This window comes from Cryptomeria japonica, chromosome 1, assembly GCF_030272615.1.
Source record: "Cryptomeria japonica chromosome 1, Sugi_1.0, whole genome shotgun sequence".
In the NCBI taxonomy this organism is placed as follows: Eukaryota; Viridiplantae; Streptophyta; class Pinopsida; order Cupressales; family Cupressaceae; genus Cryptomeria; species Cryptomeria japonica.
The window spans coordinates 104,208,606-104,233,529 of NC_081405.1; the positions used below are offsets into that span (position 1 = coordinate 104,208,606).

The following is a 24,924-nucleotide window of genomic DNA, read 5'->3' on the forward strand; positions in this document are numbered from 1 at the left end:
GACTGGAAAGGTTTCGATCACTGGCCAATCAAGTTATCTATTGCCAGGTTTCGAGCCATGATCTTATGTATGATTGGTGGAGTGAGGGAAGGCTTGCTTACTGTACTGCTATGTACTCATTTGTCAAGCAATTGCAATTCATAAAGTATAAGATAAAAAGGTGCAATAGGGTGCATTTTGGTAATATATTTTTGGCTAAAAGAAGTGCTAATGTGTGGGTTGATGCTATTACTCGTCAAATTAGGGATCATGGCTTATCTGATGCCCTATTAAGAGAGGAAGCAGTTGCGGTAAAGAAATTAGAGGAATGGGAGCTTCGAGAAAAGATTTATTGGAAACAAAAGGCTTGGGTTGATTGGCTATAGGAAGGGGATAAAAATACAAAGTTTTTTCACTATACAATAAGGACAAAAGACATGGAAGTTATATTACTTCTCTCTTTTCCTCGGAAGGAGCTCTTCTTTCCTCTCAGAGGGAGATTACTCAGGAAGCCACTAGAGTTTTTGAGAACTTTTTTGTGGAGGATTCTACACTTGCCAGTATGGAGGAAGGGTTGGTGCTTGATTGTATTCCTTCCATAGTTACTAATGAAATGAATGAAGACCTTAGTAAGCCTATATTAATCTCTGAGGTTGAAGCAGTGGTGCTTGGAATGAAGAAGGGTAAGGCTCCAGGGCTAGTTGGATTCCCTATAGAATTCTATCAAGAATTCTTGGAAATCATTAAGATGGATATATTTGAAGTCATGTAGGAATCTTTCAGGAACAAACAAATGCTCAAGGCCATGAATACTACATTTCTTGCTCTCATTTCAAAAAAGTAAGGAGCCAATTCTTTAGACTCCTTTAGACCCATAGCATTGTGTAATGTGCTCTATAAAATAATCACAAAGCTGATTGCAGAAAGGCTTAAACCGTGGCTAGATAGATTAATCTCTGTAGAGTAAGGTGGTTTTGTGGCTAGAAGGCAAATCCTGGATGGGATCATTGTAGTAGAGGAAGTTGTGCATTCTATGGCAGCTTCTAAGGAGAAGGCTACGTTCATAAAGTTGGATATGGCCAAAGCATATGATAGGGTCAAATGGAGTTTCTTGCATAAAGGTCTTATTGCTTTTGGGTTTAGTATTGAGCGGAAAAGTTGGGTAATGAGTTGTATTACCTCCTCCTCTTTTGCAGTTCTTATTAATGGTGAGCCTACTAAACTTTTTGGTGCTTCAAGAGGCCTTCGGCAGGGGGGACCCTCTCTCCTCATACTTGTTCATTTTAATGGTTGAAGGATTAGGAAGATTTATCAAGTCTAGAGTTAGGCAAGGTTTGATTCAGGGTTGGAATTGGGGTCATGGACTTCCTCCTCCTTCTCATCTTCAATTTGTTGATGACACTGGTCTTATGGGTGCTACCAAAATTAATGAAACTGCCAACTTCAGAAGAGCTCTAGATTTTTATATGAGAGCCTTAGGATAGAAGATCAATGAAAGGAAATCTTTTATTTTCTTTTTTAATACCCCTACTCTCATACTAGTCAGGATTGCTAATATTTTAAGGTTTTAAATTGGGACTCGTCCTTTTGTTTATCTTGGAATTCCTCTCTCAGCGCATCGGTTACCTGGGGGGCTCTCGCAAAAAATCTTGGATAAGCTTCGTCATAAGGGCAGTCATTGGACTAATAGATGGCTCTCAATTGCGGGCAGAGTGATGCTCTTGAAGTCTATGATTCAAGCTCTTCCCATTTGCAGGTGTTTTGTGCAAATGGCTCTTGCAAGCTTTATTAAGGACTTTGATGCCCTTTCTAGACAATTCTTATGGACAGGTACTTACTTTCGTCGAAGTGGAGTTTGGTTAAATGGGACTCTATTTGCAGATCAAAACAGAATGGTGGTTTGGGTTTGTGTCAAGTAGGCATGAATGGTCGAGTTCTTGCGGCTAAATTTTTTTGGAGATGGTGCATCAATTAGGAACAAGGCTGGGCCAAAATTCTCAATCTCAAATATTTAGGGGGAGTGTTTAGAAAGGATGTTCCCTGGTGCAATTTGTTTGGTAGTAGTTCTATGATTTGGATGAAGAGAGGGGCACAGTTGGTTAAACAAGGCCTTTTTTGGATTTGTAACAAGGGAGTGGAAGCTTTGTTTTGGTGGGATTCCTGCGATGGGTTCCCCCCTATTCTTTCCCAATTCCCTCATCTCCAGGCTCTTAGTACAACTTTTTTTGATGCTGGTTGGAGTCGGGTAGAGGATTTTAAAATTACTTTAAGATTGGGGCAAGGGGAGGTGGTCAGATGGAAAGAACCACACGAGTGGCCTCCTAGAGGTTTTGTGGAGGATAGGGAGGATCTTGCCAAGATTTTAAATGGTAGAATGTTCAACCTTTACAAGGAGTGAATATTCTAGCTTGGGGCCCTAATCCAAAGGGAAGTTTACAGTGGCTTCAAGCTACCAAGAGTTAGATAGGATGATCGGTGGTGAGGTGTATGTGCCTTGGTGGAAGTAGGTTTGGAATAGATTTGCTTGGCCCAAATGTAACTTCTTCTTGTGGCCGGTGGCTCATAATAGATGTTTCACTTGAGAGAACTTTCAAAAGAGAGGATTCCAAGGGCCTTCTATTTGTGATCTTTGTAGTAAAATGAGGAGACCAATTCTCATCTTTTTTTTCAATGTTCTTTCACTAGGGAAGTATGGCATTGGTGGTGGGGAGCTTGGAAGCATGCCTGTGTTCATGTTGATTCTTTGGTTGATTTTTGGAACAGTCTTGGTTGTCCTCCTGGTAAGACTTCTTTCCTCCAGGTGGCATGAGAGATTGGTCCTTGTTTTATTATCTAGCAAGTGTGGTTAGAAAGAAACCGTAGGATCTTTCATGATAAGAGGAATTGGGCAAAACAAGTATGGCCGAGAGTTACTAGCATGATACATGAAACTCTGATGGTTAAGTGTGATCTCTCTATAGACATTGACCCTGGAGATGTGCAAGTTGTTCAAAATTTGATGATTTTTGGTGAGAATTCTAGAGATGGTCTTCATAAGAGGCATCGGGTTAAGGGTAGATAGGCAAAAAAGAAGGTTCAACGTGATTGTAAGTGGTCTCCTCCTCTGTTGGGGACCTTGAAGGTTAACACAGATGGGTCTTCTAGAGGGAATCCTGGGCATGCTGGGGTTGGAGGAGTTGGCAGGGATAGTTTTGGAAATGTTATTTTTCTTTTCTTTGTGTATAAGCGCCTGCATACTAATAACTCTATGGAGGCTGTGGCTGTGCTTTGGGCTCTTGAGAGAGGTTGCGCTCTTGGATGGCAGCGGATTATTTATGAGTTTGGCTCCCAAGTTGTGATTGATATGCTGAACCGGCAAAGGTTGGATGATGTTGATTGGCATTTGGCAGTGATGGGTTAGGCAGATCCTTTGTTTGAAAGACTCTTTGGAGTCAGTTTCTTTTTGTTATGTCCCTTGGGAGTTGAATAGGGCTGCTGATTGTTTAGCTAAGTGGGCTTTTGAGAGAATGGATGGCTGGAATGTGGGTGATTGGGGGCAGCTACCCCCAGATTATGCTCAATCTTTAGAGATGATTGTTAGGGAAGACAGGATGAATTAGCTGGGGTCCTTCTACGATCGTTCTTCTGGGCTTGATGCCCTCTTGCTTTGTACTGTTATTTCTGTTTCAATAAATTTTTACCCCTCTTCTTTCAAAAAAAAAATGCTGGCAAAAAACTATCAATTGAATCAATAATCTCTACGAGGTTTGGGACTTTGGGCTCCCTTTTGAGTAGAGTTGTACCGTACTGAAGCAATAGTTGGCAAAATTTCATCTTTTTGTATAAGGCTCTATGGATATGATGCATGCAAAGGTTAGCACTATCTGAACTGGAATATCTGAAATGCCTATTCTCATTGGGCCCTATATTGGGGAGGCTAGAACAATTGACAAAGGTGTTCTAATAACATGGAGGAGGAGATCACATACATACCCGAGACATTGACAGACAGGAACCTTCTCTGCATTGTCCTCTGATTTCTCTTTTACCTGGCACAACATTTTGTTTTTCTAAATCCATGCCTTTCACTCTCTTTTGAATCTCATTGTTCATCTTTGCAAGTGTTGTCACTGAAATATACCAACACAGAAAATTTGCAAATCTGGAAAAATATAAAATGGTTCACAACAGGATTACCAATAACAATGATTAGAGATGCCTCAGTACATTATTGCAAATATATTTTGGTTCACACAGTCTGTTTTACAGAGACAGATATACTCTTAGTTTGTAGTCATCATAGAACTCGAAACACTCAGATTAACAATAGATTGTCATCATAAGCTCAAAACATGCAGATTAACAATAGAAACAAGGAAGCTCACACTGATATTCAAGCCTTTTCTCTAGTGGCAGCTGATGACACCTCAGTTTGCTGATTCGATTGGAGATGGGCACCTTGAAAGTGGTGCAGTAGAAGGTGTGTCAGTATTATTGCTTTGCTGAGGGTACTGCTCTGTGGAATATGCTAAGTGCTGAACTTGACTGGTGAATGTAATCTGACATGGAGTCCACAAATCTGAGAATGGCGCCTAAGTTAAGCCGCCACAGATCTGCATCAAATAGTGATCTTTTTCTTGATGCCAGGTTGAGAATCTAAAATAGTATTGCAACCTTAAAGAGTTTTTTTCTCATTGCAAGGTTGAGAGTCTAAAATAGTATTGCAACATAAAAGAGCTTTTTCTTAAGGTTTGAGACTAATTTGTGAGGTCATAATGGGCTTTTTCATGTTTACAATTGGTTGGATTGGTAATAGAGTATTTGCCAAGACAATGTTACTTATTAATCATATTGGTATTTGGTATTTTCAACCACTTGATTTGTTGATTTGATTTGGTTTACTTGCATGATAAAAAATTGGATCGAACAAGTTAGTAAATTGGTTTATGTTAACTTTCCATGACTTATTCTGAAGACTTTCTAGCACAAGACAAAATGAGACTCAATTTCTGCAAGGTAAATATCAAACAAAGAATCTTGGAGATTCCAGAAAGGTAAAAACAAAAACTGAAGAGACATGGGACTCAAGGGACTTAACTCATGCTGAAAAAGGGAGATTAGTGATGGTTTCAACCAGGGTGAACATATTATTGATTATACCAGTTCGATTATGGCTAAACCTTGTCACTAATGACAATAGGCCCAGAGGATGATATCAACCTCAGCCAAAATTGTCACATATACAACAAAAGCAAAGAAGCATGCAGATAAAAGAAGCTGATGCATTTGGAATTATGTATTTTTGACTTTTGAAACATATGGGCTTTCCTGTGGGATTATTTTGGACTCCTGGGTTATATTACCCCTTGTTTGTACATGGAAAAGTGTCCCCTTCATGTTGAAGTTGACTGTACTTCTATGTGGTTGCATCAGTAAAGTGGTCTTGTGTATGTTGGAGAGAAATTGGAAAGGTTAGAGAGTAAACCTCTGTAATCAGCTAGAGTTAGTACCTTGAGGAGGAAATCCTTTACTTTTCTAGAGTTTTGGCCCACATTAGGTTTCTCTAGGTTAAAAGCTTTGTTTTGCTTCATTTTCATTTGGTTATACCCCCTTTTTATTGTTATAATCTTCTTTTAGGTGTATGCACTTAGTTAACGACAAAAATGGTTTTAGGACTGTTTTATGCTATGGTTGCATAAAAACTTCAGCTACACCCGTCATTTCGTGATTGAAACTAGTAACATTCGTGTTGGTAACTAAAAGAGTGAAACATCTACCCTGTTTACAGTTTAGATTGGGGCCCTTTATTTTTTTGTTGAATGGAATGGGGTTTGTTTCATTGGTTGATTGTGTCTTGAAAGTTTTCATGATGGGAGTATTGTGACTGATTGATGTATTTATTAAATTGAAATTTTGTTGATTGGAATTGGTCATCTTTGTTGGAATTCTAGTTGCTTGAAATTGGTGTCTTTTGCACTCTTGATTTCAGTAACTGAAATTTTTATTCATGTTGGGAAAATATCACCATTACCAGTCTTATGGCTTTTTGGGGGAAGTATTGGGTGTAGACTATTTTATTTGAGTAGTCTGAGAGTATGACCAAAGTAGGTAAGTTCTGGTGGTTGGATGCTAAGATTTGGTTTGCTTGAAGTGTTTGCTTGGACTGTTGAGGGTCATTAGTGCTAAGGATATTCACATCCTTAGTCATCAATCTTTTGTGTGGATTCTTTGATCCAAAATACTATGGGACAGCCTTAGAAAGGTGATAAGGTCTAATTTTGACAAGTCTCAAGGAAACAAGTTCATCTTGTAATGTCATTAGTTGTTAGTCATTCATACGGTCATAAGTTTTTGATTGTTATGTTGTGAGTTGTAACATGAGGGTCATGTTGTCCCGCTTACCCATGTTAATATTATATTACTATCTGAGTTGTGGCTCATAGGCTCCAAAGTTGGAAAGTCATTGTTTATTTGCTTGTGCATATTTTTCGAGCCGTGCTATAAACATTTAATCTTTCTTATAAGCAATACATAGATATTTCGTACTTTTCATCCTAAGGTTTTGTTTTGACAAGTTCATCTTATCAGTTTGCCTTACTTGGCACGGCTATTCCATTGCATGATTCCTCAATACAAATCTTACATTCCACACCTTGTTGCTCTCAAGTACTATACTTAATTGAAAAACTTAAAGGCTGAAAATATGATCTTGCAGTTCTTAATAGTGATGTCAATATGTTGTACCTCCAGTAATGGAATTAACAACTTAGCACACACTCATATCTACTTGTGCTTTAGAAATGTTGCAATTATCCAAGCTTAAGGTAGTTATTGAAAATAAAACATAAGCAAAGCTATCAAAGAGATTTTCCTTGGAGAAACCCAATTTGGGAGAAAAATCAAGTAAAGAATCCATAATCAAAATAAGTCTTACGAGCTGCTTCCTTCACGAGGGCCACTGAGGACACCAATCTAGCATGCTCCCACTCACACTGATTTTATGATTTAACTTTCATACAACTTTACAATCTGAAGAAACATGACAATGGGATACTACATTTAACTGCCAATAACCCTAAGACTTAGTGAGTCTGGATTGTAATTTTCAATTGAACTTATATCTTTCCACTATTTAAGTAAAAGCTTATCACCCAAGGTGTCTATCCCTCATACATTAACGCAAGAGTTGTATTTAATGTTTCGGTTTAAAGCTCTGTTACCGGATTCGTGGCTGTAGGACAGGGTGTGGGGCCGTGTTTGAGCCGGGTTCAGGTGCAAGTCGAGTCTGGTCCTGGGTTTGCCGCCAGTTTGGCCCCGCTGGAAACTGGAAAAAGCTTTGATTTTTTGAAAAAAACTTTATACTCCTGCGGGTTGTCTTTCTCTGTCCTCCGTCTGTCTTTTGTTTTCGTCTGCCTCCTCCTACCTCCGTGACGACTCTCTTTAGCCTGCAATCGGCTTTCTAAAGTTCTATTTTTATTTTAATTTTAGTGACTTTCCAAAGTTTTTTGTTTTTATTTTTTATTTTTCCTTTTTCAAATTGTTAGTGAACAGATTTGCTCTTTGTTTTTAAATGATTTATCTTAAACTTTGTTACCTTATTCTAAGAACAAATGATTCACTGAACAGCTGGGTAAGCGTTGTTCAAATCACTTCCCTCTAAATATTTGCATAGGTACAGCTCCCTATCTTAGTTTTTCATGGAATGTGTTTTTTTTAAAATCTGAATGAAAACTTTTAACCCGAAAGCGTGTAAGGCCGCCTATTTCATTCTTGGATGAAAGGCTGAAATTTTTCACATGTCTCACAAACAATGAAAGCTATTTTCCTTAATTTTTCAATGCATGTAACTACAGCAACTGAAACAAAGTTCAATATACTTTTTCCACCTAAACTAATAAAAGACGAACAAATTTAAGGAAAAATAAATCTGCCCTCAATCATGAATCTTTTCTAAAGTAAACAACACATTCAAAGGAAAGAACATCAGAGGGATAATGAATTACTGTAATGGAATGATCATTATTGTTACTTGATTAGATGAACATATGCAAAGACATGTTATCTATTCGGATTCAAAATACACAGATTTTCCTTCTCCCAAAAACAATATGATCAGATTTCATATATATATCCCTATGCAACAATGACACAAAAATACATTTGCCAATCTTTTTCCATCGCAGGTCTCAACAATCTGATTCTTCCTTTGATTAAAACAGAAAATGCCAAAACAAAAACTTGAGTCGAAGCTCACAAAATAAGTTACTAAAATCTCACCCTTCTACCATCTACTTTACTTAATTTATAGTCTAAACGGGGAAGGTCTCCTTGAAAACTCGACCACTTCCTGGTAAAACAGTTACGAAACCAACAAGAAATATTTTGGGACAGATGTCCCGAAGTCTTTGCATAACCATGAGAAATTATAAAAATAAAGGAAATTGGTCCTAAATTGATGCATTATGTCATATTTCATCATTATCATCCTCTCTGCTTTCGCGTGTGCCATGAGCAGTTGTAAGTTCTTGAAAAATGGATTGGCTCGGAACTTTCATTGCATTGAGTTTCGCCTTTGCCACCTCTTTATTCCACCTATGTTGCACCATCTTCTCTGAGTGTTTCGGCAGTTGATCATTCCCAATGAAAATCATAGACTCAATCCTAGCCACCTTGGTTATATCTTCCGACGTGAAGCTACCCTTGGCTCTGATCTTCTCCATGTTCAACCGGAAGATTTGATTGCTTCCTGTGTGCTTAAGCCGCAGATTCCTAACTCCCAGTCATGATCGGGATTAACCACCTTATTATCCTTGACTATACTACTTTGCAGATCCTGGAGTTCATAAACAGAGGTCCTTGCATCCGTAATCACAGACTTGAAGGTAAGCACTCGCCACATTATAGTTTTCTTCAGCACAAAAAGCTGACATTCATCGGCCACCAGCTTAATTCAGTGTTCTGTCAGAAACCTGGTAGCTCCATATTCTTCTATTTTGGCAAACAGAGGCAGGACATTCTGCCATTTGTGCTCTTCTTTCTCCCACGGCACAAGCTGGTTTTGGATTTCAGAAATAAGGCTCTGTATTTCATCACATAATTTCCGGGAGTCAGTAATGTACTTCTCACCATCTTTGATTATTTGTTCAATCCATTTCTCCACCACTTCAACAATGCTCTTAGCCCGTTGAACTTGGTTCATTAACTTCTTGTTTTCCGGAGAAGTTGGGTCGAAGTTCTCATCAGCATGAGATATTGGAATTGCTCCAAGGCAACCAAGACTATCGATGAATTGAGCCAAAACACTTATGTGTCGTTTTAGTTCTCTTTTCTCTCGTCCATCCTTCTCTGACCTGGTAAGCATTTTCTTTGCTGACACTTGGAAAAAATGGTTGTCTGTATCTCTACTCATTTTTCCCAACTCCACCTTTGTGATCTCAAAATCATTAGGACCAGCCTCTCTGTTTTCATCTTTCAGTTTGTACGAGGCGATTTCAGCCATCCATTTTCCAGTTTCTTCATCATTGTTCAGGTGAGTAGCGGTCTTGAACCTTTTCGGCTTTGGATTCTTCTCTGTGTACTTAGCAACCATTTCCTGAATCGGAATGGTCACAGGAAGAAAGCTCCTTTTCTTGTTCACTGAGGTTGTCAACCATTTAGGGGTCACAGCGGAATGAGTAGCTCCTTAGATCATCTTTGGCGGTGGCGTCATAGCCACAGTCACTGTTTGGGAATCCAGGGCACTAGCAACTTCACCATCCAAATCTTCAATTTCAAAAATCTGAGCCTCGAGCACAACATCCTTTACTCCCATATCCTTGACCTGATCCATCTTCCTTTGGGCGGCACTTCGTGATCGAGTATGCCGAGGGGTACTAAAATCCAAAGTTGGACTAGACTTGTGTCTAAGCTGGGGCGACTTGGTATCCTTACCTGCACGAACAGGAGCATTGTTAGAAAGACGTTTTGGTGAAGATAGAGGATCCTTATTATTTCTTGCAGAAAGGGACTTGGCGCCTGACTTCATTGCTTTTTTTTTAGCCACCCATGCCATGGTTCTTTCTAGAACTTGTTTGGTCCTCAATTGTATATCATCATTTTCCTCCTCATCCCAGTTAATTGGGGGCATTTGAGTCTCTGCATGAGCTAAATATCCTGGTTCAAACAATTCAAGATAATCCTCTTCAAGCCCTTTAATGTCTAACTTTATTTGCAAAGAGACAACCTGTTCTAGCACCAATCTCATGTTTTCCCTTTTGAAAACTTCAAGTTCATCTGTACAATCTTCCCAAAAATCTTCTAACTGTGGCTTGGGAAGATAAGGCATTAGGCCAAGGCTCTGAGAAATCCCTTATTATCAAACCCTTTTCTTTCAGAATACAGAGAAAAATTGAAATTCCTAAGGTCTGCTCCTATACTCAGTGCATCAGACATTGAATTACAAGACAACACTCCTAGTTGTATGGGAAAATGACCTTCCCATTTGTCCTTAGGCTGTGCCTTTTTGATCACAGAGGTCAGTTGCCTGCATACTTCTGCTAGAACAAAGCAATCAGAACAGAAGTGAGGGAGCTTGAAGGGTTCCTCTTCAAAGCCTCCTACCCGTATATAGCAAAAGTGTGGGAACTGGTTGTAAAAACTACCGAACCTCTTTATCAAAGTCTGTGCATCATCTGAAATCCGTTTAGCCTTTGCACTCTTCAATTCATGACACATTTCACCCAGGAAAGCATTGTGTACCCTTCTGAAATCTTGTAGGGCTTTATCTTTTTGCAGCATTGGATAGAACTTATACACGGGAACATCCTCCTCAGTGAGCTGCTTTGGTATACTCGTTAACTCTTTAACACAAGCTAGACAATACAAGAGATATGAGGACATGAAGAAATTTTGTTGAAACTGCTTAGCTAGACTCAACTGCTCTCTCATTGAATCAACAATTAATTCAGCCCGATCCAAATATTGTTTTCCTTCCAAAACTAATTGCACATAGCAATAAATCCAGTCGTCAAAGCTATAAGCTTCAGCAGAACCTCTGACTCGGTGCAACAGAAGCATCACATCATGAATATGTGGCAACATGTGGTTCTTGTTAGGATTCTTGGGTAACCTAGAACCACCTCTTTGAGGGACCTTCAACCAGAATTTCGCTACATTATTTCGGTGTCCGGCTCTGTCTGCATTGAACTCACTGATTGACTGAGCAGGAGAAAAGTTGGAAAACTGGTAATCCGGTATCTTGAAAACTGAAGCAATCACCTCACGGTTAATGGCAAGAAGGGTTTCGCCGTTATCTCTCCTAATAGTTTCAGATACTGGGTCGTATCTAGCAATACATTCCTGAACCAACTCTGGACAAGGAATTGCTGGAGGAAAGGCTGCGGCTTCTAAAAGTCCACTACTCAAAATCTCTATACAAAAAGACTTATCAATACCTTTGAACACCCTTTCTTTCAATTCTTCAAGGTTTTCTTCTTTCAGGTCAGTATCACTAACTATGGCCTCTGTGGATGCCAAGCTAAAGACGTTTCCAAACAAATGCAAAGTGGACTTCATAACTTCAAAACAAGAAACCTAAATTTGATTGCAGAGAAACCTTCTGTATGAGAGAAAATGCAAGGGAAAACACTGGAGAGAACAAGGAAAGACTCACCTTCACAGTTGTACAATCGGACGACGGCTAGCAGCAAGAAAGACTCCTATCTAGGGATAACATATACAAAGATCCAGCAGCAAGTAACAAATGCGGAGTACAAATAATTTTCATACCTTATTGGGAAAGGTAATGATACAGAGACATTAAATGCAATGATTTCACAATTTCAGTCTGGACGTGGCAAGTTGGTGGATTAGACCTCGCACGCATGCATTGAATGCATGGCGGCGTTCTTTAAGAAACTGCCAGTTCTCGAAATGATTACTTACTTCGAAAAAGCCAAAGAATGACATCACTTAAGATATGGTTCTGCCTCTCCGTATTTAGCAATGAATGCACTTTTCAAAACATTAGAACCCGCGGGACCCACCAATATTGAACACATATGAACATCCTGAACCGACTTCTTGAGTGTTCAAGTAGTTCAAGATGTACGCCGTGTCAAACTGTTGACCACTTGCTGTGTTGAACACGTTGAACATATTTGAACCCCTTGAACTCAGTTCAATAAGTTAATACAAATGCTATATCACCGAACAGGAAAACTTTTGGAAGAGCCGCTGCAAAACACTTAGAGAAAATGTTAGTACGAAAAACTTTTTCCGAACACCTTGGAACCTATGGAACCTAAATGAACCTGTTGAACCCAGTTCAAAACGGTTCGACGTGTTCACAGAGTTCAATCAATTGTCTGAACTTGACTTAAATGACTAGAAAAAGGATTTGAAGACGCATTAAGGACTTGAACCAAGGTAATATAGCACAAATTAGGACTCCAACATAAAAATGGAAAAGATGACCCACTCTTGCCATGAGGAATAAATGACGCGGTAACACAAATAAAATTTATTTTATTTATACTTTATTTTCTAATCATCCGATTTGGTATTTTTTTAATTTGATATGGTAAAATTTGATATTTTAAAATATTTAAATTAAACTAATATTATAATTTATATTATTATATATTAATAATATTTTTAAATTAAAATTTTAAACATATTTTATTGTTTGTTTTGTATGTATGTATATACGGAGGTATCTGCACCCGAACCCAAGGAATTTTTTTTTTGCGTACCCATACCCATACCCATACCCATACCTGAATTGGCAACTTAGGTTTAAAGAGACAAAAGGAGAATTTATTCAAGTCCTGCAATGAATCTTTAGTTTGGCTTTTTTGTCTTGTATGGGATAAACTTGCTTGCAACCAGAACCATTGGTTGCATCCTGTTCTCACCATGGTGAGTTTGTATGTTGTTTACTGACAAATACAGACATTGATCTCTCAGTCAATTGAATTTAAGTTTTTGTCCAAATTTTTTGTGATCATATCTTCCCCATTAGAAGGCTTTCGGTGCCACAAAAGCTTACAAGAAGAATCCCAAAACAATGATCCAAAACTCAGCTTCTGGTAAATGGGATACTGATCTCTCTGCTCTCCTGCACTGAAAAACAGATCACATTTTTGCACAGAAACCAAAAGCAACTTTTTACCATGTCTACCTCCTTGGGCTTGAAATGGATACACCTTATGTGCTGCTTCTCCTTAATGGCATTTTCTTTGGACTGCTTGGCTTTACAAATTACCATCTTTCACCGTTTGTTCTGTAGGTGTCTGAACAACTTTGTGCTCCTTCTTGGAAGCCACTTGTACTTTGCTTTTGGTTAAGTAACCAATAGTTAGGAATTATTAGGATAGCAATGCCTACCTATGTGGCAAGAAGTGCAATAGTTCTTGTCCATCATGGACTGCATCTTTTTGCTTCTTCCTTCCTTTGAAGAATGGCTATGCCTCCTGCTTCTTTCAATTTTGATTTCTTTTTCAGAGTGGTGCCCATTGCTAGCCTTCTTCATGGAGTGCTTGGGCTGTGTAACACATCTCTGTACAATGATTGCTCTTTCAATACAATAGACATGGATGAAGACATCAACATTCTTATGCTATATGGCATTTCATCTTAGAATGGAAGCTAATAATGGCAGACATTATTTTTGCAAAGAGTCTTGGGCTGCAGTTATGCTCATTTGCATCATATTTTGGAAGTGGTGACGAACTACCTCTTTACTCTTTCTCCTGTTTAGGAGTCTGCTTGTATGTCATAATTTTCAAATTTCCATTAGATCTTATGAAGCAGGAGTTTTGAAGTATTGGAATTGCTTCAGCTGTTTTGAAGTATTGTCCAACATGCTTTTGGCCACTGAAATATTCCAAAACTGAAGCCATCTTTTTCTTTTGCAGAACTTTATTCTCATTATATTTAGCTTGCGATGGAATTGTGCTTTATTCTCATTCTATTTTTGTAGAATTAATTATTCTTTGTTCGAATGTAAGCTTGTGTCAGGAGTTATCTTAATGAAAAATATTATGCTCATTATAGAGCTCTTTATATTTATAGCTTTGTACTATTGGTTCCTTTTGTTTGTTAATTTTAGCAATCAGATTAGCAGTAATTAACAGAAAATAAGAATGCAAGGTAAAGTAAACACATAACACGATGATACCCTGGGAAAACCTCCCTCTTGGAGGAAAAACCCAGCAACAAAGAATCTCAGATTTGATAGAATAAGGTAGAGACAGATTACAACCTTGCCCAGCTAGGGCACAAAACATAAGCACCGAAACCCTACTTATCTGAACCTTGATTTTGATCTCAGTCCGATAATGATGCCCAGAATATGATTTGCTGATGGATTGAGCTTGCACTTGGAAGATGTCGCACAGCTAACTCAAGGATTCAATGTCCTGCAGCAGATTCGGTAGCCTATAGCAGCTTAGGCAGCCTAGAATGACTTCAGCTGACCTAGCAAGATATTCGCCCAGCCTGGAAACAGTTCGCTGACTGGAAGATCTAATTCGCTGCCTTAGAGATGACTTGCAGATGCTAATCACTGCTGGAGGAACTTGCAGAATCAGAGATGAATTTTCCTTACAACTTAATGCCCTTGTGACTACAAGTCAGCTTGCTTTTATATACATGCCCTTAACCCTTATGCCTAGGTCGGCTTTGGCACCAAATTACAAATTCACAAGTTAGCACTTAGGTGAACTAGGTCGGCCCTAGAAGGGATCCGACCTAGCTACATAACAACATTGCTGATCATATACACATGTTTTAAAGGATTCTGAAGTTTTTCCAGTATGAGTTACATTTAAACTTTGGAATGGCACACTCAGTTCCCACACCAGTAGCTCAGAAGTACAACATTTGTGGTATGATGCATATTATTGGAATACTAAATTACATGAGCAGTTGTTTAAAATTATATTCTAATTATTGAGTTTGAGGCATGTTCATACTAATTTGTATTTGTCTGAACAGCTTGTTTGAAGCTTCTACCTTTAGAGGACATCGAACAGTTGGAGTTGCCTTTTGCGCAGACAGGTGGTAGTCCCATTAGAAACATAGCCTATGAGGTCTTGGAGAGTACAACAGATGGAGACAATTCAACATATTTAAAGCAATCAGAGACAGAAAGCCAAAATTTCAACCTGTTCACAGGGTATCAAACACTCCAAGAAAGACAAGAAAGTTTTAAGGTTATAAGCTGCCTCAAGACACCAGATATTACTGAGATTTTTGTGGGAGTCCAAATGTTTGGCCAAATATAACTTTTGATATAACAGTAAGTCACATAAGCAATTTGTCCAACACTTAGATGGGCATGCCACATTTTGTGGATCATGACTTTGAGGTTCTGGCATGTGTCATGTTTTTCTGTCCACAACCAAAACATATGTTTATTTAAGTTCTTTGCAATGCATAATCTGAGTAGTTGTTTCCAAATGGTTTTTGGATGTTGTAATTAGGTAAGAGAGACAATGACTGTACACTGTGCTTTCTGTAGCGACCATGGAGGTTTTGATATTGATTCTGAAGATAAAATATTTATGAATAGTTGCAAAGCTGTTGTGTCCACATGTACCTTTGGTGGAGGTGATGATCTATACCAACCTATTGGCATGTCTCAGGCATCATTAAGAAAGGTGTGTGCCTATATGGCTTACAGTTCAAATTAAGATTTCTACTTCTCAAATTATGAATATCGCATCTGTGAGGCATATATTCATGGAAAAAAGAAATGCAGGTCTGCTATGTGGCTTTTTGGGATGAAATCACTTTGTTGGAACAAGAAAAAGAAGGAAAGAAGCTTAGTGACAACCGCACAATTGGACTATGGCATATTGTTGTTGTTCGCAACCTTCCTTTTACAGATCAGAGACTGAATGGTAAAATTCCAAAGGTAACAGATTGGATCATGTTTTTTTACTTTGCTAAGATATATGTCCTGCTTCCACTTCAAGGTTTTCAATTTATTTTGTATGGAAAATAGTTCTACAAAATAGTTCAAACTGTTGCTCTCAAGTTGTAGCCATAAATGAATATATGAATCCTATTTTGCCTGTCCATTTGGGCCATGAGGTGGCATCCAATTATTGTTACAATTAGGGAAGCAAAAAATAAGGATTACTAACTTATGAGGCCACGGGTATCCTGACAGAAGTGACAACACTGGTAATATGTCTATGAAATGAAAATGAGAATGATGAGTGATGGAAGGCAAAAAAGTATGTGCTTGACTGGCAAATGGTGCTTGTTTTTTTTCAAGATCCAAATGTTGAGATGATTATCAAGATATACAATACTACGAAGGATTGCCTTGCTGGAGTATGATTTGATATTTAGGTCTCAAAGGTTAATTTTACCTCTTGTAAGCTGATGTTTCTTTCTTCTTTTAGATGAATATCTTGATGTTAAAATGGAATTTTATCAATAGATTGACAAGTACACAGTACTTCCTAAAGTATTGTTTAAGCAGGGTAGTGGTGGGATGAACAATCACAAGGACTAATGTAGATGGAATGGCAGACTAACTTAGGGTCAATGCCATATGGAGTCTATAGCAACTATTCAACTCCAATTTGAACCACACATTACTGTTGGAGTTGATAGTGAACACTATAGCTCCCAAAAATCACCTGCAACCAAAACGCCTATCACATATGAAGAGAAAAAGCCATGATTATGTGCTATACAACCTTGATAGAGAAATTGATCTAGAAATCATGATAGAATGTTTGTATTGATTGATTTGATAAAACTGGATAATTACAATGCATTAAGTTAGATGAAACCCTAGGGAAGGATTAAGTTAGATCATGACAAATGTCCTCATGCTATGCTATGAGACAAATGACCTATAATTAGCTTAATCTAAATACAGAAAAGTAATCGGGGACTTAAGTAATTAATGATAGATTAATTAATTACTAAGTTGATTACCTAATTACTCCAACAATTACTTAGCTCAAATATATCCTAGTCTATCATCAAATAATAGTGAAAATTACCCATTTCAAGTTCAGTTTCTAGCTATGTTATTGGATTTGGGTTTGGTTCGAATTGGATCCGTGAACATTCTGATCTGCTTATGGGTGCGGGTAGGGTGTAGGCAAGTGGGGTTGGGTTTATTTGGGACAATCTTGGGCAGGATCCAGCAGAACCCAGGCGATTTACAACAATTTTGCCTTCTTACCTAGCACAGTCAATGCGCCTGATATGGGGCATCTGATATGGTAACTAGCCCTGATTTCTAGCCCTGATATGGGACATCTGATATGGTAACTAGCCCTGATGATCTACATTTTGCCTTTGTAAATTCATTTACAACAATTTTGCCTTCTTACCTTGGGATAATTTTTGACAATACCCAAGTCAAGCCTTTTATTAGGGGCATCAAACTTCACCCTTATTGAAGATCCTCTTTCAAGCTTGTACTTAGGTTTTTTATAAATGCAAGGTTTATATACCTATGAGATAGTGAAAGTAAGCGCAAAAATCATCTTACTCAAAACCTTGCACATTTTATTTTCTTGATTGTCTAGATTGACCATCAATTCCCAATAGCAAGTCATCCTCTCGAACATCCTTTAGTGCAATATAATACTATTTTGGTCGTTGATGTTGAATCTTTTGGTTTATTTGTGGGTTTCGTGTACCACTATATTTCTTTGTTGACATGACAACACAAGTTCAAGGCAATGGGATGTTTATTTGGATTTGTAATGGGTGTGGTGTGAATTATCAATTGAAAGCCCATTTGTGTGGTATTCTCGGCATGGGCATCCAATCTTGCCTCAAGAAGGATGCACCTAAACAATTGTAGCAAAAATAGAGGATCTTTATCAAGGAAGTCTCATCCTTAACCATCTCTTAGTGTTCCTAAAGTTGCAATAGTGAGCCAACCATTTTTGGCCATGAATAAAGAAAATTTCAATACACGAGCATGAAGGGGCCATTTGAAAATTTATTTTAAAATGAATTTCGAGAGATTGCTAATCAACACAATTATGATGTGTCTACAAAAGGTCTTTCAACGTTTGGTTAGCATATTGTCAAGAAGTGGTGGAGAAAATTAATGAGACTCCTAAAATGTACAAGGGGTTGGGCGTTGAGAAGGTGCACAACACCTTATTGGTAAGGAAGGTGAAATATGTAGATGATTCACTATAGCCCACAAGGGATTTGTGGATCAAGATGGGGTGTCCATTGTGTCCAATGGATGGAAGGATGCCAAAAATCAGCCCTCTATCAATGTGATTGTGATGTCTCTAAAAAGGGGCAATGTTTTTGAGAGTTGTGGATTGTGAAGAGTTGGTGAAGAATGCATAATTTACTACTGAGATTGTCATACAACTCATCAAGGAAGTGGAGCTTAGAAATGTGTTAAAGTCGTTATGGACAACACTAGAAATTGCAAAGTGGTTGGTTTGTTGGTGGAAGCACACTATTCATACATTGTTTGGACATCGTGTTGTACACTTGCTCAATCTGATGCTAAAAAAGTTAGTTGAAAAATGTGAATGGATCAAATAGGTGCGTGTTGAGGTCAAAGAGAAGTAGAACCAAAACTTCATCACCAGCCATCGGCCCATCACATGCCATAGGCCATAGTTAGATCATCTTTTGAATTGGAGTTGTTGAAGGTAAGTGAAACCAAATTTTTTTCACTTTAATAGTTTATTTTAAAAATTTAAGTATGTTTTCCATTATATTTATTTTTAATTTTTATTTTCAAATAGTTGCTAAGACTTCTTTTACCTGTAACACAATTGTCTCGAGACAACTTGTGAAGGTGCATGAGACACTTTCTAGCATGGTTATTGCTCAACTTTGGTTTGTATCGAGGGAATCTAACATTGTGATGGTAGTTAATATTAAGTAGATGAGCCTAGATGACACTTGGTGGGATTTTTTACAATATCTTCTTGGTTTCATTAAGACTATTTTGAGAGTAATTCATCTTATTAGCATGAATAAAAGACATGCTTGGGAGAGGTATACGATGACATTGACTCAAAAGACGATTATAAATGAGAAAGAGCGAGATGTTGAAGAATTCTTTTTCAAATAGGTGCATGCGATTCATGTTGAGTGGTGGTACAAAATGACCACTGCATTGCACCTTCTTGCTTTTTCGTTGACTCCAAAATATCGCAGCTTCAAGATCCTTTTCTTTTGTGGAGGAGGATGCTACCATACAAAGATGTGGAAGTCAACAAAGTCTCTCTCTCTCTCTCTCTCTCTCTCTCTCTCCCTCTCTCCCTACCTACCTCTATATTTATCTTTTCCTCTACCTCTATATCTCTCTCTATCTCCCTCTTCCTTTCTCACTCTATCTTCATCTCTACCTCGATCTTTCTCTCCCCTCTATCTCTAGACATGTCTTGGTCTCTTTACCCATCCATATATCTCCATCTCCCCCCCCTCCCTCTCCTTTTTCCTAGACCTCTACTTCTATATGTCTTTGCCTCTCTATCTCCCTCTCTATATATTTATCTCTTCCATATTTATCTATCCCTCTCTCCTCTCTCTCTTTATTTCTCCCTCTCCCTCTCCATCTTCATTTCCACCTCTATCTCTTTCTTCCTCTCGTCCCCTATCTCTAGGCACGTCTCACTCTATTATCTATCCATCTCTATTTGTCTCCCTCTTCTCCTCTCACTCTATCTTCATCTCTACCTCTCTTTTCCTCTCCCCCCATCTCTAGACATGTTTCACTCTCTCTCTCTCCCTCTCCGTCTTCCTCGATCTCTATTTCTATATCTCTTTTCTTCTCTATCTGCCTCTCCATATATTTATCTCTTCCATCTTTTTATGTCCCTCTCTCCCCCCCTCCCGCTCTCTCTCCTTCTCCCTCTCCATCTTCATTTCCATATCCATCTCTCTCTTCCTTTCTTCCACTATCTCTAGACATGTCTCACTCTATTTATTTATTCATCTCTCTCCCTTTCTCACTATTGCAAACATAACATGAGCCTTTTGGTATGGAGTCCAATTATCTTCTTGATTCAAAGGTTTTATTTCACTTATGTTTGGTTTCCCATAAATGAATGCACAAATGATTTAAATCTGTCACTTCTTTATTAGGACCATTATTGCATAAACAACATCATTTTCTAAATGGCCTTTACCAATTTACCTCATATACTACACAAATGTATGCAAAAATGGACCAATTTTTTTTGTGATTGACGTTCCACACCTGCTCAGCGTACCCATTGCACAGCAAGGTGCGATTGCTTGTAATGTACCTCCATCATCACTTAGACATGCTGATATTTCTAGATTCCAATGTATTTATGTTAATCCTTTTGTGTCAACTTAGTTATGTTGTTATTATTGTCACATAGTGCAAGTTGTATGGCGGTTATAAACAGTTAGACCAATGGCCGTGTCATAGACTCAATTGATAACTGTTGGTCTCTCAAATAGCACTTCCATTGTCAGGGCATAGGCACTGATTTTATGACAGTTCCTCCTTGTACTGTCAGCATTGTATTGAATAATACCTCTTAAATAAGAGCATCGTTTTCTATTTTCTCTTACAATTGTTTTCTGTATGAATTGTGATTTCTATTCTTTACCTGTAACACAACTTGTGGTTTAAATAGTGTAGTTTCTATAGTTAACTATCACATACTCAGGGCCACAGCGATTGTGGACAAATCAGCAGCTTTAGCTGCTCTCCATCCTACATTCTTAATTCTGATGTAATTGCTCCAAGTGTTAACAAATTCACAGCTGATTTAAAGGGTTAGTGCACTGAATTAGTCATGTGAATGTTATGTCCCCATATCAGTGCTATTCTCTGTTCATTCTACATGGAGCCCTGCAGCCATTAGAGCTGCTTTGATGACCCCCTTTTTAATAGTTAACACATTGAAACAGTACATACAGAACAGTATAGCCCACACAAAACAATACTATAATGATTATATATATATATATATATATATATATATACACCAACCAATTGCATAACAAATTCATTACAAAACAAAGAACAAATTATCTCAGTTGTTGAAAGTTGAAACAGCCACACAAAACACTACAATAGTGACCTTATCTATTAGAAAATGTAGCAAGGAGAGAATACCTAAATATATATTGTACAAAATTACAAATAAGGTATCACTAGGATTAGAGATTCTGCAATCTCAATTATATGCTTTTGCTTTCTTCTCAAGGTGATTTACTGTGATGAGGGAGCTTATTCAGTTTATAATGCAGGTTTTGATTAACTTTACCGCAGCCTTCTTATTCATCCACCCTGAGATCCCCTCAAATTTCTTTAGTTGTACTTAAATTAAAGAGATAAGACATATATATTCACATTGTTGCTTTTGAAACTCAGAAGCAACAAAAGAATAAATCAATTTTGGAGAGTAGCATAGGGAAAAAGAGTTCAATGATTATTTTTAGTCTCTTGAACTAGCTACTTTTAGCTCTGTAAAAATAATTTTTTCATTTGCTCTTGAATGCAGATGCTAAGCCATCGACTTTTTCCTCAAGCTAGATACTCTATCTGGGTGGATTCTAAGTCTCAGTTCCGGAGAGATCCAATTGGTGTATTTGAGGCACTACTTTGGCGTACAAACTCTGTACTTGCTATTTCAGAGCATGGTGCTCGGAGTTGTGTTTATGATGAGGGAAATGCAATAGTTAAAAAGAACAAAGCTACTCCAGAGGAAGTACATAGACAACTAACCCAATATCGTCTTGATGGGTTTCCAAAAGATGCTCGATTTGGTGGCCACAAAGGTAAATGTCCACTGTTGTGGGTTGTTTGCATATTGTCTTTCACATTTTGCAGAACAGAGTTTTAAAAGTGAAAAACAGGAATATAATATTGATGCAGAAAGAAACACATTTAGGAAGAATTTTTTATCTATATTCATTAGGCTGTTTGGTAATTGAGCATTTTATCCATCTTAGAATCTTGAAAATCATTATGTTTTATGAGCATCTGTTTATAGAACGATGACATGCATTTCCTTATAAAAAAAGCTTTAAAAAAGATGTGTAGATACTGCTGCAACGTTGGTAATATTGAGTCCTAGTCTGCAGACTGTATGCTTGATTAGCATTTCTGAGATTTTGTTGGTATTCATGGCATCTTTCAAAGAGATTTTGACAGGTTGTGTGCCTGAAAAATTTCATTTCTTATATACTTAATAACCTTGTCTGATGTTATTCTGTCGAAACTTGTGTGTCAAGATATTCTGAGATTCTAGGGTATTTGAAGGTATAATATTGGTTTAAATTTTCGAAATTACAGACTGATTGGTACTTACAAAAGCTTACATCCAGCGCTTCTGTAGAGGGAAACCAGTCTTTTTTCTATCTGGCCTGCTTATGCAGGGTTATGACTGTTCGAACATAACTCAAAATGCCGTCTTAACAAACCATTAAACAGCATATAACATTATTTGGTATATCAGATGGGATATATCTGATAGAATTCTGCTCTAAATTCCTCTCAGCATTTAGGGGAGCGAAATGGTCAAATAACATTTTGGTTAATTTGGGTAGGATATAATATTTAGTTCACTCTGTAATGCTCCAAGCTTCACACCCAGGGCATTAGTGAAGCAAACAACATTTTTGTTTGAAAGAACAACATAAGATCGACTCTTGACAAATAAGATGCAACATCGATGTGTTGCACTGCATGCTTTCGTGCACACAATCATCATGTCAAGCACAACGACACACACAACTTAACATGGCCATTGTGACGACCCTTCATGTCACACACAACACAAGACATCGACAAGACTTACAAGAGATCACCATTGCTCCAAGCAAGGTAGGACGATTGGAAGACTTACAAATCATGTGATGAAATAACCATGAGGAACTTACAAGAGAGTGGGACTACACCATGATGATGGTGATTGAGTTCTAACACAAGACAAGTGTAGGATGAGGGAATCATCTACTTCAAATTCACACCGTAAACATACTTGACGACATTTATAACACTAAGGGACACCTATGCAATAGGTGAGACAACTAGGAGATATCACATTTCTACTAGATGGAATGACTATTGGATTTTGCAAGCATGGCACAATTACCAATGCAAAGGGTGGGGATTCTTTTTCTCACGAATATGCTAACATTAGGGATAGACCTTCACAAGAGTTTGCACCACTAGGAGGTACAAGTCTTCCATCTGAAACAACAATTGGTTGTGCAAAGGCACACTTCCCAATGCAAAAGATGATATTTTTAGATTAGGACACTTGTCGATGAAGTGATGACATGGAAAGACTCACAAGGCCAAGGGGATCAACTTTTGTATACAAAGCTTCCTTGAGAAATTCTTGGAAGTGCTCATTGCATGACAAAATGGAAGACTATAGTGTCTTTTTTATAGCATCTAGAAAGGAAACTAGTATCGTGGAAGGACACTAGTGTGCTGTTACTGAAGTGTCCTATTTTGGCACTAAAGTCTTGTTTTTGTGTTGGAAGTCCGATTTTCGCATTGTAGTCCTTTTACCATGTTGCAATTTTGACTAGAGATTGAACAAATGACTGTTTATAGGCCTCATACTCAAGGGCAACACCTTGTACTCACAAAAACAAGATTCAATTAAAAACAAACTCCAAAATGACCACAAATGACTGGGAGACCAAGAAAGATAATCACTTCCAATCTCTAAGACACAAGTAGAGGAAGAGACACTTCCCAAGGAATGGGGGGTCTATAAAGGACTCCAAAATGAGTCCAAGGACATGAGAGATGAAGAGGAATGTTCCCAACATGCCTCACTCATTCTTGCACCATGTGGAGAGCCAAAATGACACTACACCACGCCATGATGTGTCCTTGTACTCAAAACCCAAGACTAGGAAGATGAAGCTAAAATACATTTTAATGATATCATAATTGAATATTCATTGTCGCATTACGTTTTTCTAATCCCAAATCAAAGATGATCTAAGTTTGTTTTATTGACATGTCAATAATGAAGAAAAACTTGCAAAATGACGTGTTTGACACGAATATCAATATGTGAATGCAGTGATACCATCATCACCACTTGTGTGGGTTCTTTATAATCCATCCCAAAGATGTAAATATCTTAATCGACAATAAATCTTTTGGCCGAAAATTTTTAAAAAATCGGTAATTGGAAAAAAATCGGGAATAAATCGGCAAAATTATCGAACATTTGAAAATATATAATTTCTTAAAATATTCTAAAAAAACACATGTATACACTAAATTTATAGAACACAATAGCATATTACTGGTTTCCATCATATATAAATCATAGTTTGAGTCAAATGCATACCATATAGCAAAGTGATATACCAAAAAACAAGTTCAAGTTCTAAATAGTAAATAATAAATACGTTTGAGTCAAATACATATTGTAGAGTCTAGACCACAAAACAAATCAATATGTGAAGTCTGAATATCAATACATATTAAGTTCATGGTTTCATATCATTGAAAACTGGAAATCATAGATTGCGTCTACGACTAAAGCTCAAAAAACTCTGTTGCCGCTGAGTGGGTGTTGAAGTAGATGGTGTTGCAGCAGCAGCTGCTGCTGCTACAATATCCTCAAGAGGTGAGGAATCTGCATCTTCTGGATCAACAAACTCATCTCTCGCCTCCTCACGTTCTGCCACCTCTGCCACCCATTCAGCTGCCTCCCTCTCCATCTCATCTAATTGACTGTCAGTGATAAATGCATCCACATCAATATCACCAGTAGCACCATCAGGTTCAGCAATCCAATCCGTTGTGTATGGAATCTGGATCAATCTCATCAATGTCAAGTGCGTCATATGAATTGTTCCCTTGTACCCTCCTTTCATGCAGTGGAAGGTTATACCGCACATATACAAGGTCATTCAAGCGCTTTTGAGTCAACCTATTGCGCTTTTGAGTCAACCTATTGCGCTTTTTTGTGTGAATGGCCTCAAAGACACTCCAGTTGCGCTCACAAC

General features: G+C 37.9%; 1 protein-coding gene across 1 annotated transcript in view; it reads left to right on the forward strand.

Annotated features, from left to right (window-relative positions):
- The window catches only part of LOC131040651 (probable hexosyltransferase MUCI70), a 105,196-nt gene that overhangs the window by 74,505 nt on the left and 5,767 nt on the right, over nucleotides 1-24,924 (forward strand). Inside the window, exons 6-9 of the mRNA XM_057973607.2 lie at nucleotides 14,935-15,152; nucleotides 15,423-15,599; nucleotides 15,701-15,856; nucleotides 21,441-21,717. Of these exons, the coding sequence (XP_057829590.2) occupies nucleotides 14,935-15,152; nucleotides 15,423-15,599; nucleotides 15,701-15,856; nucleotides 21,441-21,717 (828 nt within the window). The remainder of the gene's footprint in view (nucleotides 1-14,934; nucleotides 15,153-15,422; nucleotides 15,600-15,700; nucleotides 15,857-21,440; nucleotides 21,718-24,924) is intronic.